This window comes from Ctenocephalides felis, unplaced genomic scaffold (genome assembly GCF_003426905.1).
Source record: "Ctenocephalides felis isolate EL2017-DRISC unplaced genomic scaffold, ASM342690v1 CF-g0.4_SCAFFOLD_01492, whole genome shotgun sequence".
Taxonomy (NCBI): domain Eukaryota; kingdom Metazoa; phylum Arthropoda; class Insecta; order Siphonaptera; family Pulicidae; genus Ctenocephalides; species Ctenocephalides felis.
In genome coordinates, this window is record NW_020537646.1 from 27,313,870 (window position 1) to 27,328,748 (window position 14,879).

Consider the following 14,879-nt stretch of genomic DNA (forward strand, 5'->3'; position numbering starts at 1 on the left):
GTTATTCAATCCTTTTCTGGTAACATTTTTACTGTACAATTCTGTAAAGTGTGTTGCAGCTAAGTACCAAAAGGCTTCTCTACACCTATGGATTTATATTTTTAAGTGCAAACCTATATCACTGCTCCTTGATATCATATTGTACACTACACGGGATTTGAACTCGAAACTCTGTGGCTGAAAAGCCGATCCTCTTGCCTCTTACTATAAAAGTCCCGAACTATGTACATAAGTTTCAGACAAATTTTATCAATATGCAAATGCGAATCATTATTCCACTTTCAAAATCGGGACGTACTAAACCAAAACATTGTTTTTTAAAGAATGTGTCACACGTATTTGCTTTCACTTGCAGATTTTACTTTAATAAATTATATTGAAAATAATGAAGAGATAATGATATATTCTCACAAGGAGAACCTCAGGTTTATTTTTCTGAGATTTTGCTAAAACTTACATGGTGATAGAAAAAATTAAATGCCAAAAGAATGAAAGTAGTTTCCGTATTTGGGTGTAACATACAATGTAATACATACATATTAACACACCACTAGCAGATTTAAAATTATTATGTAATAACTTTATTTACAAAAGAGTTTAGTCTAGCTATGAGAATTGTTAGTTCCAACCACTAATCAGTTCGATGGCTTCGACTTGAAATTATTGAATACGAAATAAAAAAATGGACTTCGAGACATTGCAGAAAAATAAATTATCAACATGTGATAAATGAAAAGGACAACTATACTGGATAACCTAATAGACAGCTATTAAAATAATGCTTGAAACTGAAAAAGCTAAAAATAAAATAATGCTCAAGAAAAATTATTAAAAACAACAAAATATTTTATATTAAATAGGTGAACTTCATTAGGACTACTGCAAATTAATATATAAAAATATATATGAAATAAAAATTATATATTATCTTAAAAATTAACTGCTATGTTGTATGACCTCACATTAGACACAATTTTTTGTTTGTTTTTAAATTAATAATAAATAATTCTAGTAACTCTCAGATAGAATTACAACTACAATTTCTTAATATAGATAAATTTAGATCGATAACTGGACAATAATTTAACAATTCAATCTATGAATATATATGGCAACAAAATTAGTTGACTAATGTCATTGTATTGTATTTCATGTCAATATATAAAGAAATATTTGTAATAATAGCTACATTTATTCTTGTACTACACAGATCTGATAAAATCAAAAGTCATTACCAAAAAACTATTTGTATGAAACCTATCTGCTGTCAAATCAAGCGGTCAGTTCTTTTCACACATCAAAGAACCATCACGTTCAATACAACACAATGACGTCTATTATTGTGTTCACAATGATGTTCACGAACAACGAGACTTATATGTGTTGGGCCTTTCGTATGTTTGAACAAAACCAAAAAACCATTCATCCATCATAGCTGTCAAACAAGTCAAGAAGAATAATGACCCAATTCGCTCCTGTATTAATTATACACAAGTTATTAAACATCAATCATTTTATCCCCCTTCTCAGTAGAATCGTGGTGATAGAAAAAGATGGACTTAACGAGTGGGTAGTGGTGTAGAAAAGGATGGATATACGAACTGGAGGAAGAAAGAGAAGTCGAGAAGTGGTTAGGTGATTTTCAGCTTTTTTTCATACACTTACAAGCGACGGGCCTGTTATAAATGCCAGTCATAACGCATTACTTAATTAGCGTTCGCAAGTGTTCGTTCGTTGAGTTGTGTACACGGGCACGATTCAACTGGAATGCATTTTGATTCCGACTTTAGTACAATATAGTTGATGGGTAAAGCATCTTGCACACCATATACGATTCTACAGATCTTTATTATTCGATCAATTAGGTCAAGAACATTTTTTTATTGTTCCCACAGCAATCAGAACTCTTTATTACTGTTCTATAAGCTGTTTTTGTGTATGACTTATGACCTAAGGTATTGATATGAGAAGCAACCCATCGGTTCATCATTCTCCTATGTGTGGGGGTTTTTATATATTAGCTCTTATGTCTAATAGTGTGCATATGATTGTATGCAACTATGTCCACGAAGGACGATTTCCACTTGGAATTATATTGTGATCTATAACCCCAAGTGGAAATTCGACATAAAAGTTGCCTGATGTCAGGCTTAGCGGTAGCGGGAATTGAACCAGCGAACCTGGGTCTAGTTGGTGCTAGCCCACGCTCTAACCGATATCGCCACCGCTGGCCCAGGTCAAAGACATGCGGCGATTTTATTTTCTACAGTAGTATTTAGATTTCATTATTCGGGCAATCAAACTTTATCTTTCTCGCTTTGGACCCAATCTTAAAATCAGCACGGTAGTGACAGTCGTCGTAAACAGGCAACCGTACCCAGTCTCCCCTAATTTCCTGTTGGTTACCACGTATGGCATTCTATAAACATTTATGAACCGATTCTGCCGTACAACAGACCAATGTTAGAAGACGTATGTGTTATGTAGAACTTTCCATACTAAATCGTTCTAAATATTGTCAAAAGCCATGTGGTTGCTATGCAGTCTGGCGTTTTTCTCAGGTTGTCAGATAGAAAACCCAACCTAAAAACCGCACAAATGTCAAAGAATGATCTTACAATTGAATAACATGGTCTTTCTGACCCATCTTTATAACATACAAGTTACGTGCAGTTTAAATGTAAAACGCCTGAATGCACAGCAAATACATGACATTTTGATAGTATTTTTTATGTGCGGTAGAATTGGTCCATTATGATTACTATTATTATTTGAGCTGCAATCAGAAATATGATGTGAAGTAATTTATCAGAAGACAATCCATTAATTGTCATTTATCTTTGTGAATCAATTTTACAAAATGTGATGCGAGCAGTTTTAAAATTTACGAATGGACCTGCATCAGAGGTTTCGAATTTGATCTCGCTTCGAGCAACCTGTTGTCAAGCAGTAGTGGCAACAATTTTCACTTGGAAATAATGAATATAATTTAATTTTATATGGAGTATAACATTTAAGACAACAATAAAATCAATAACTGATCAATTTTGATCTATGAGTAGATAATGCTGAATAAATTATTAATAAAAACAGTTGACTACAGAAATTGAACTTTTATTTCTATACAGTTTACTGCTTCCATAGATTAATATTTATAAAAGGAGTGATTTATATCGAATTCTTGATAGTTAATAATTCTAAATTAATAAATTTTTTGCAGTAAATTTAAATTTAATTTGTGCTATTAATATCGTTTATTAATTTACTATTAAATAATTTAGTATATGAATGCATTTCGTGATTATTAATCTGGAGTTACTATAAACGACAAAATTAATTATTGTTAATTAGGTGACAAAAATAAAACATTATCGTACAAATTGATGAAATAATACGATTCATTCATGAATAAAAATAATTTAATTTGATTTATGCAATACATATTATAGCTAGTGTACTACAATTAAGAAATTGAAATGTAAAAATAAAAGAAAATTATAGATTAAATATATTTTTATAAGTAAAAATAGAACCTCGCCACTACTCCTCAAAATATGCAATGATTTTATTGACAAATTTATGTAAAAATAAATTATGAGAATGTCAGTGAATGAAAAATATATTGGTTAAGATAAAATTTCGATAAATATATAAAACGTCCTTATATTACATAAAGTAATGTAGATGATTTAATGCTCTAGCAAGTCCACTAAAAAAGCTAAAAAGTATATTACGAAGCATTATGATGTAGAATTTTTTCAAGTTTGAATAAAAATATGATGTATTTTTTAATACCGTATGAGTGTGAAAGCAGCCTTATAGTGCATTAGGGTAATGTATGAGCATGAATAGCGGTTTCTAGTCGGTTTTCGTGTCTGGCAGCGCGAACAGGTCTGTTATGAAAACTAACAAATTACCTACGAGTATGAAAAATTATACCTCTGGAAGTAAAAGCGCAAATTTTCGGATCACGTTGAATTATTCAATCTCATAATTTATTACTCTTGTAATTCTTTGAATAATTTATCAGCGTGGCAAGTATAAAACTTACACACCTTATGAATAACTTTAGCCAATTAAATTCTGCTTTTTCTGCATACAAGACCTTTTAAAACTGCTGTTTTAATTTCAAAGTTACTAAGAACATATGATAATATGTTGCACATTTCCATACTAACCATTAAATATGTATGATAAAATCTGTTACTACAAATCATTTATAATAAATTAATTGATCGGACCCAACTCTAGGCTTTTAATGCAAACATTTATTATACTTTTATCATTTTTCACTCGGGTAATAAAAAACAGCCATCGCAAACATCGTCCATTGAAATAAAAATAATATTTTATTTAATCCAGACATATCCAGCAGATCCAAAGCAATTAATCATTTTTACGTTCGAATGCTTTCAGTTTTTGTACGCTTTTTTTTTATCAAAACATTGTAATAATTTATGTATAGTATGACTGCGTGTGATCATAATATGATACATTAGTCAACTTGAAATAAATTTATGCTGTTAATGAATAATTACGGTAATTGATAACTTGTTATAAAAATGCATGCAGAATGATTTAAAAATTGACTTACTATTTGCAAATGTGCTTGTGCCATGTTCAATCTTGTTTTAATTAACAGATGACTATTCTATCACACCTACTATCACTAACACCGCACTGAAATAGTTTTCAATTAACAATCCAACAATTTTTGCTTCTCTCATTTTTATTTGTGTCCAGTTCATAACTTACATGGTTCTATCAATTACTCATTGAATAAAATCTTTGTGGACCGTACAAATCATATTGCAACAATAAATATGTATCAATGGTAGTTAATACAAAGTATAATTTCAATGTATGTGGAACAAAATTGCGCAACAAAAATATTCCCGAACGATCAACATTTTGTCAATTCAATCATGGTGGAAAAATGACCGACAGGTTCCACCCGGCCACATCAAACAAAACTTGTAATACGTTCATAAGTTTATTCATATCTATAAACGACTACTTCACTTACATATATTGCACTAAAAACCATTTGAATAAAGACGATTTATACTTAAATAAAATACACTATACTATTGGATAGTGTATTTCATGATACAGGCCACAAACCCTTCACCATTTGCATAAAGAATGACATACGCCATGGCACCACATTCTTGTATCAAACTTCCTGTGACAATAAAGGCAACCTTGAAATATTAAAATGAATATTTTGGTTTTGGTTCTGGCAAACCTCAAGGCAATTTGTTGTATGCCATCTTTAGACAAAACTTGGAGCATATGCACATAATACTTCTTGCATGCACATTAATACAAAATGTAAACAATGACTAATACATCAGTTCTGTGCACTGACAGTAGAACATGGAGTTTGTTACTTTATAATTATTGTATTTGAATATAAATCTGAAATTAAGTTTCTCTGATCAGTTGTGATGATACTTCTTCTAATAGTCGCTTTTTCAGAAAACAACTCAAGTCCTATCTATTTTGATGTAGATATTTTATATTACCAGCCACACATAATCCAAGTAAACTTTCGAATAGTGATGGTATATTTTAAGTTATTGCTAGGAAGGGCTATTCTAGATCGGAAACATATGTTGATATATATTTTCATGCAAAAATGTATATTAATATTGCCTGCTATTAGGCTGTCCGTGGACTCAAGACTGCAAAAGCCAGAAGTTTACAGCTGGGAAACAGCCTCAAATTTGTTTTAAGATTGCAAAATTAATACATTTTTATGGCATATTTTTTGTAACAAGTTCTACATAATTGGCATTCGACTTAACACACACACACACACATTCATTCTTTCTGAGGTGTGCCAAAGTGCTTAGTAATCCCAGAAACGTGAAGATATGCAAAAAAATTTATTTTCATATTTTCGGCCCATAACTATAGCTATAGATGCACTTTTCCACAGTTAAATTATATATATATATATATATATATATATATATATATATAAGTTTTCTTAATATCTTTGAGAATGACTGGTTCAATAAATAAATCATTATTTCGAATTCTTTTATTCAATATAATGAAATGTATACGCTTGATACGATACAATAATAATAAATAACAAAAGAAGCATCATTAATAACGTAACATCAGGAGAGACTACTAATGGTATAATTTAGTTCGTGATTATTATGCGTATATAAAAAATTATAATCTAAAGCAACTTTTGGGTTCCTACAATTCATTGTATACAATTATGAAAGTTGCCTTGTCATTTCCTATTAATCAATCGGTGAATATAATAGTAACTGAATCACTTTTTAACCACCATCATTAAGTGATTCATTCTAATATTATCTGGCGTACAGTTACATCGTTTATTTGATAAAAAAATTTCATCCAACAGAAATATATAAGTTAAGGTATACTATTCTATCATACCAACTTCTGTAAATTTCTTATTTAAATTAATTAAAAATTCTCTTCAATACTGTTTTATTTTATTACATTATAAAAAAATATATCAAGAGATTAAAATTCATAAATTCCCTAATCATTCTATAATAAATTCAAACATGTGCATTGAGCATTGAGCACATAAAACCAATGTGTGATACGGTGTCCATAAAATGTGACTTAATTGCATAAAAAATATAGTTTATGGGAAATTTCAGAAGCAAACATAAAATTCAAAAATTTACATAATCAGTCATAAATTTATATACGCGCATTAAGGAATCGTAAAACGAACACTATAACTGTGAAATCGGCATACCATGAAATTTTGAATCGTGAGATCATGGTTTTATGATTTTATTGACCAAAAAGTTAATGGGAAAAAGGATAAGAATTGTAATAATATCATTAAAAAATCTATGTTACAACTCAAGGCTTAGTTATGGGTAGAGTGATTGGACTTGGGGTATAGATCCCGAGCTCAATCCCGCTTCGGAGAGCCTGATGTCAAGCAGTAGTAACACCGGTTTTTACTTAAAATATTAGATAGCAATAATTTCCAAGTAAAAATAGCTTTTCTCGGGATTTGCTGCATCAATAAAGTAAGGGCCTATTACAGAAATTGTAACAATAGAATTTATCACACAGAAATGAGACAATGCTTGGGTTGCCATCAATTTACAACTTACAGTAAGTTTGCCTACATTACCAATATTTTGTATTCAATTTTATTTCAACATGTTTTCAAATATTTTTATTAATAATACCCACGTATGATACAATCTGTAACTTTTAATTAAATCTCCTAACAATGTTGGCTGTTTCGTCATATTTATAAATAATATATTTTACATCAGTTTTTAGAACGTATCAAACAAACGCATTGTTTGAACTGTAAAACTACGTTCATAAAAAACTTTTATGTGCATGTGATCGTAAATAATACGTATGTACCATATATTTTATGGTCTCTAAAATACACATTTGTGTATTGCATAAATTTAACATCATAAAATGTGTTGCGGATACTATAATGAAATTATTTCACATTTTTATGCCAGAAATTAAAATATTTTTAAACAGCGGAAAAAAACACAAGTAGTTAAAAGAAATGTTAATTGGGTAATTGAAAAAAAAAGTAGGATGCAATTGGAATTCAAAATTAATAAATTGATATTCACATAAGTAAGAAATAGTCATAAAATCTTGTATCTAAAAATGATTATTTCCATTTTATATCAAGGTTCTAAAATTATAGACAAAAGAAAATTTTCCTGGTCTTCTTTATATCTTGCCCTGTACAGAAACTCTGCAGCTTCAGGGTCAACTTTCAAAGCATACCTCATAGCTGCTTTTTGAGCTAAATCAATTGATCGTAAGATTTCCAACAGCTTCTGAACTCGATTGTCTTCTAAAATGGGTTGGAAAAACTGTAAACAATTATCTACGATATCCATATCTGTATATCCTCTCGAATATTGGTGCCATTGTGGCACTGACGGAGAACTGTCGCAAATATCTTCCAATTGGTCTGTGGATGAATCTGAAAATTTTAAAAATATAACTATCGATATTTCAGCCTTTTTTGTAATAAAAATTCAGCGGATCAAACAAAACCAAACATTTTTTGCATCTGTACGATTGTGAAATAAATTTATGTTATCAAGTTTTGAAGGAAATGGTAAACTGGATTAGTCTTACCACATTTCAGATTATAACCTATTATTTATTTTTCTTATTAAGTTGTTTATTTGCCTATGCCAAAAGCTGACAACAAACGTTTTCTCATTGCAGGCGAAAAAACATTATCTTCTTTACCATCCTGATTGTAGTTTTCGCTCTCACGATCTTTGCGGCTGGTTGGACCCCTTGCATTTGCCTCTAAAATTCGTCTCGCCTGGACTCTACCGAAAATTGCCAACGTTTGCAATATAAGTCTAATATATTAATTTAATATTTCTTTTTGATGACATTAAATTACTAAATAAAATTAAAGTGTATTTTATACCTAGATGATGATATGCAGTTGAGAAAATGCTGATCTACCTCAGGAAGACGATCCAGCAATCGACTTATGATGTGTCTTAAAAAATAAGCAGTTAAATTATAATATTAAAAAAGCGTTCTGTTTTTATAAACTTACCCCAAATATGGTAAATACGGTGCCGTTCTAGATGCTAAGTGGAAAGCTCTTTGATATCCTGGCAAACGTGGATCGCGATAAAGCTTGCACAACTTTTCAAATATATCGTGCATCTGGGCGTGCTTTTTTCGTACATGGGCCCAAGTCTTTCGCAACCTAAAATAGCATCAACATTATAAATTGAAACAAAAACACGATCAAGTTACCAGCCAATATACCTGTAACATGGTGGACTTTGAAGACCAGCAAGTACATTATAGCAACTTTGGAAATTGTGGATCTGATGGCATTTCTCTGCTGTGTATATAAATCTTGCTATCAATCGAGCTCGTCTAAAACCAAAGAAAGATAAATATCATATAGCTTTAATTGTTTTATATTGACTTACCTTCTTAAATCATCTTCGGCAACAATGGAAGTTGTGACAAGGCATGACACTCGATGTCCAAACGCAATAATCGCGATCAAATTTGGAGAATGTCTTGAAGTCTGTGTCCATACAACATTAGCAATCTCTCTGCGGTAAATCAAAATTTATTACCAAAAACTACTAAAACAGTTCTGATATTTTTAGTATACCTTGGCGTGAGTTGTAAAAATAATTTTCTGTCCGTCATTGTTAATTGATATGCTAGCATAGTTGAATCAAAATTCCAGGCGTTAAATGGTTTTCTCACTTTCAAGGCTTTCCTAATTGCAGCGCATGGATCTTGCTTTTTTCTCTTTTTAGATGATTTCCGTGGCTGATCCCCTATCACCTCTGCAGATGGAACAAAACATCCAGCAGACAACTTGGAATTAACCTTGGTTCGCGCGAAACAAAATAGCGAAATCAACTATAATGAACCGCGGACAGAAAAAATGTTCCATTTCGGATATATTTTATTCTAAGGTATTTCATTATTATTATGTAATATATAAAAATATCTCTGTATGTAACTAAATGAATTCAATAATCATTACCTTTTTAAGAGTCTTGTCTTCCATCGTGAGAAGGTCTGAAGAACTTTGATTTTCATTTCTACCAGAGTTCCATTTCTGATTGCATTTTTTTACTTTTGGTTTGGATTTAAAATAGTTGCCTAATACTGCTTTTGTTCTATTGGAACGCTTTTGTAATAGGTGCGGCAGTACTCCCAAATACTGTCTTTGTTCTCGGTAAGCTTCGTGAGCTCTTCTTGGACGATACCTGTTAATATAGAATATTGAACTAAACTAAACAAATTCAGTCATCACACATTAGGTGTCATATTATTCTTTTGAAATTTACTGCAATGAGCCATTTGTTTTAATAAAAGATATAAAGTTCCAAAAACGTGCTAGCACTCGTAATTTTATTATTCAAGAATTCAGTAAGTAGTTATGTTCATATACAAATTCAGATTCACTTCAACATTTAACTTTACCATAAGTCTGTTGTCCAAAAGAGAAGTGCAGGTTCTGATTGTACAGCAAATCTAACACTGGTACCCCCGCAATCACCGTTTAGACGACCGAGATTCTCATCAGATATACTAGCAGTTAATAAACGACGTGGAAGAGATGGCAATAAATTTGGATCAACGTTAGCAGCACCACAAATTCGGACGCACGATACTGCTCGTTTCACCTAAGGTAAAGGACCCAGAAACAAATTTTGGTACCATCTGATACATCACTTAGTATTTAACTATAATTTCTATAATAAATTGAACGGTAAGCAAAACTACTCTCAGTATTCAAGGCATTGTGTGAAGTAGTTTTCCACCACCTAGCTTTTTTGGTAAATAGTAGTCACTTTTACATTATGATGAAATTATTAGATATTTCTAATAGTGTGTGATATATTGCCGCATGCACAGAAAAAGTAATACATCGATTATATATTACATCGGTTTGAGTAAAAGCGGATATCCCTACTTGGTGTCACCTAGTATGAGCCACTTGCACTACACACTCTCATTCGATTTTCATTCCATCTAATTTATTAACATTTATAATATGTCAGGTAAGTTCATAAATCGTACCTGAAGAGAATAACGTTCTCCTTGTGATAACGTCCATGGACCTAAGCCACTTAACAAATGAGGTTTAGGAATGAGAGCATATCTCCTTTTGTGTCTAGTTAATCTCGACCTATAATATTATTAAAAATAATTGTAAGAAATAAATATTAACTCTAGGTCAAAATTAATGCACTCTATTTATTTTTTAAATTTGTTTATACCTGCATCTGGAAATTCGAGCAGCTTCTTCCCATAAATCAACTGCTAAGTCTGCTATCTCAGCCGGTTCTAGATCAGGAGGGCAAGGTGGTGCCAATGGTGCCAAATGGCGCAACGTGTTCGGATTACGTGGAGTTTGTAACAATGAATGTCGCTCAACTGGTGGCGGATCAACTGATAAACGTAACCCACTTGAACATTGATCGCTTACACCCTGAAACGAAACACTAAAGCCATAAAAACTACAAAAGATTTTTTAGTGATACATATGGAAATGATAATTTAAATAAATTTTCTAATACAAAATCATCATTATGCACGTTAAGCGCATCTCTTGTCGGGGGGATTCTTGTGACTTTCCTTTTATTTTTAGATAAGTACTTTTACTTCCTGCTTTCTGCTAATTATTTATAGCTCTTTACAACTTAACAATTTTACATACAAGTAAATATGTGCAAACAAGAAATTTGTACAAAACGTATTTTTTGATAATTTAAATTTTTGTTACGTAATTTGTGCAAGATATGAAATTATACAAAATAGGAGATTATATTATTGAAGTGAAACTTCTTTGGACGCGATTAGGGTGTAAATCCGTACAAATCGATAATTTCTATACAGGTCGATTGTGATTAGTCGTCGTGTATGTGAAAAGAGATCTGTCGTTGTATGGGTACCGGCATCAACGTTGTATGCGTACCGATATCAACACGGAAATCGGCATAGATAAATAAACATTTCAAAGTTACATCGTAGTACAAATCTTGATTTATTGAAAAATGCCTGAATCAGAAGAATATTTTACCCTGTTCTTCGAAAATTATAAAACAAATTGTACATTTGTGCCGTGTACTAAACATAAGTTTATTGATTAGAAATTATTTCTATATTATTCGTAGTTTCTATAAATCTTTGAATGGCAAAAACCGATCATGTCATATTTGAAGTTTGACTTTAATTACATTATTGTTTTTAAATCTTATACATATTTTTAATGTTATTATAAACATATAATTTATAATTTATCATTGTTTAAATGTGTATAATGGTTGACACTAATAAATGTGTGCATTATGAGTACTAATAAACATTCAAAATTGTTACATGATGTATTTATTTTCACTTAAATGCCATCTTGTACAGTAGCAAATAAGTTTTTCTTTAATCGCGTATGAACCTTACGCGCACTCTTTTTTTTATAAACCAGTGAAGCTAAGAAATTTCTACAATTTAGTTATTGCAAAAATAACGCATTTTTCGATATACAGACCTATTATGATCAGCGAAGATACTAATTCCGTGACCAGTAACACTTTTGAAAGTAGATATTCTAAGATATTATCATCTTAGTAATAACTCATTCTTTCAAAGTAACGTTTAAAGTAAAATATAATTTAAAACATATATACATTGATATGAAATAATAGTTTGAAAAGTTTTTAAATAACAGTTTTTATATAATTCATATTTTTGTATTGACATGATTCAGAAAAAAAAACACTCCAAAATAAAATAATTTAATAAACACAAAATCATTGCCACAAAATTGCTTTTATAATTTTTTAATTAAGAAAAATTATTGATAAAGGATTTTGTGTTTATTTAATATATATATTTTGAGGGTTTTCTCTTGGAAAATGATATGATGATCTACATGGTGTCACAATAAGCATAAATTTATTATTAATTATAAATCGACGTATTGACTATTAAATTATAACAAAGCTTTTATGATATATATATTATTGAGCGCCCTGTCCAAAGGCAGATCCGTAATCTGTGTTATTTCTCAACTCAAAGCGGAAGATTTACGTTTCCATTTCACATCGCAGTGCCCAAATTCAAGTTGAAAGTAAAATTGGAAGTGAAATTTTAATTGGTAACTTTATATTGTTATTGTGAATTGTTGAAATAGATGCATATGTTTATCAAACCTCTGCAAATCTGGATATAGAAGACTCGTTTCTTTCTACGTCATAGCAACTGCAATCTTCTTTCAAGGTTTCAGTACTAGATTTGTCTCTTTTCTTTTTTTTCTTTTCTGGTTTGCGATACAGAAGTTTTACTTCCGGCTCCGACTTTTCCTTCCCGATATAGGTCTATCAAGAGAGAAATTAATTTCATGTTATATTTCAATTTTCAATCAAGAGTAAAATAATAAAGTCAATTGATAGTGAAGTGTAAAATCGACAATAAAAAGTATTTTTTCTAACTGGTTGAGCAGGTCTATAGTTTTCCGGTCTTATTTCTTCAATAGATCCAAGATAAACATCTCGTTCATTCCACACCTTTCGTCTACTTTTACCTCGACTGAGTATGGATGGTTTTCTTGCTTCTCCATGAGTGCAAAATATCTACATAACAAAATTGACGTTTAATTAATATGGAAATTACTACCAGGCAAATATTGTTGAAGAAAGTTAATTACCTGATCACAATAACGCATGTGAACGCTTCCTTCGCCCGCGCCGCATGTTTTTCCGAGAACATACTGCGTTGAACATGTTGACGAGGAGGCTGCTGAAGTTTCAGAACAAGAACGTACTATTTCCGAGTCGGGGTTCAGATATTTTACACGCTCGCACCTGTACTTAAAATGAATATTATTTTTTCATTTTCTCATAAGTAATCTATAATACATAAATACATTGAAAATTATATATTTTTAGAATCATTAAGGTTGAAGAAACAAGTATAAAAATTAGTGGAAAATAGTCTTGATCTCTACTACAAACTAACCTGGACCAATCCCAACTAGTATCATTCGAAAAACTTTTAAATTTTCAAAATCGATTAATTCTAAATGCCAATAATTCTAAAAAAAGCAGCTCAGCCAACAAATCAACGCAAGACCTTAAAAAATTGGAGCAGTCGTTTTTGAGAAAGTGTTGACAAATTTTAGCTCACTCACATATATTTGCAAGTAAGCCAAACACATACAACGTTTATATGCAAGTACGCATTTTTATTACCAAAGGTTCCAATAAGCCGCTCTCATGACAAATCCGCCAAGTTCATAATAAGTTGTTATAGAATTGCAAAAGTGAGCTTTCAGAGTTTGCCTTTTTCTGCGATGATATACACTCAATGTAACACATTCTACACCGCATACAGTGACCAGTTCTAAAGTTTCTGTTCTTGGATCAATGCATTTTGGAACAAAAGCATTTTTTGCTGAAGCTTTTGGTAGCAAATCAGCTGCGATAATTAGCTTCGTAGGAGTTAGCCCTATATGAACCTAGAGAAATAAAAAATTCTAGTATAATTGAGGTATTGGTAAGTTAAAATTAGTAGTAAGTGAATAATCTGCTTCAGGTGTGATTGCAATATATATTTATTGCAGCATTTTCTAGAAAAAACTAGTTTCACTTGGTATTATATTCGAGATCCACAATCTCAAATAAAAATCTAATATCACCACTGCTTGATATCCAGACAATCAAGGTGGGTATAGAACCAGGAACCAGCTGGGTGTAGCCAGCTCCAAAATACTTATTACCAAGATGTTTAATTTTGTTGATCACCTGTCTAATTCCGATTCCATTTTTCGTAGTTTCAGCAAAAGGACTTTCAACCAACACCATATCATCTAAGGATTTGTATTCTGTCATGAACAATCTCTGTATTCTGTTTATCATTTTCTTTTAACATACTGATAGGAAATTTAACCTAAATATTTATATAACTCAAGCACATATTTGGCACCGATCATGTATTATCATAAAACAGCTTTATATACTTCCAGGAATATATTAAAAATAGATTATAAAACGTGTATATAATATAAAATCATATTGAATAAATTGTAAAAACTGATAATCTGACGTTGACGTTTAAAAAATTATAAAATTATCATTTGACATATAAATCTGGTTTACTAGATTTTTTGAACAACGTTATTTGATCGTTAATAATTAAATTATTTTCAATTTTATTAAATTTTATGCCCATAAGTATGAAAAATAATTGTATTGAAATATGCATCTATTATATGAATATATCAAAAATGATATATATGAAATATTAAATAATGATTAGATGAACAAGTTGCATACACTTTAAATAAATAAATAAATAAAAAATATTGTAAGCAA

General features: G+C 30.7%; 1 protein-coding gene across 1 annotated transcript; it reads right to left on the reverse strand.

Annotated features, from left to right (window-relative positions):
• Positions 1-7,676: 7,676 nt before the first annotated feature.
• LOC113371103 lies at positions 7,677-14,423 on the reverse strand. Its single transcript, XM_026611747.1, has 16 exons — positions 14,178-14,423; positions 13,758-14,023; positions 13,214-13,370; positions 12,999-13,139; positions 12,720-12,884; positions 10,788-10,999; positions 10,588-10,696; positions 9,988-10,190; positions 9,545-9,770; positions 9,161-9,384; positions 8,970-9,098; positions 8,800-8,913; positions 8,582-8,737; positions 8,447-8,521; positions 8,194-8,375; positions 7,677-7,981 (listed from the first exon to the last, which is right to left on the reverse strand). Exons 1-16 carry the CDS (start codon positions 14,421-14,423, stop codon positions 7,677-7,679), a joined length of 2,910 nt encoding a protein of 969 aa, XP_026467532.1.
• Positions 14,424-14,879: the final 456 nt, after the last annotated feature.

What these genes read in the sequence shown, in the direction of transcription:
- LOC113371103 (XM_026611747.1), bottom strand. Translation starts at nt 14,423, where the DNA reads ATGATAAACAGAATACAGAGATTGTTCATGACAGAATACAAATCCTTA. An exon ending in CTATATCCAGATTTGCAGAG is followed by an intron (nt 11,000 to 12,719) that starts GTTTGATAAACA and finishes GTTTCGTTTCAG; the next exon opens with GGTGTAAGCGATCAATGTTC. An exon ending in GAGAACGTTATTCTCTTCAG is followed by an intron (nt 10,191 to 10,587) that starts GTACGATTTATG and finishes CCTTTACCTTAG; the next exon opens with GTGAAACGAGCAGTATCGTG.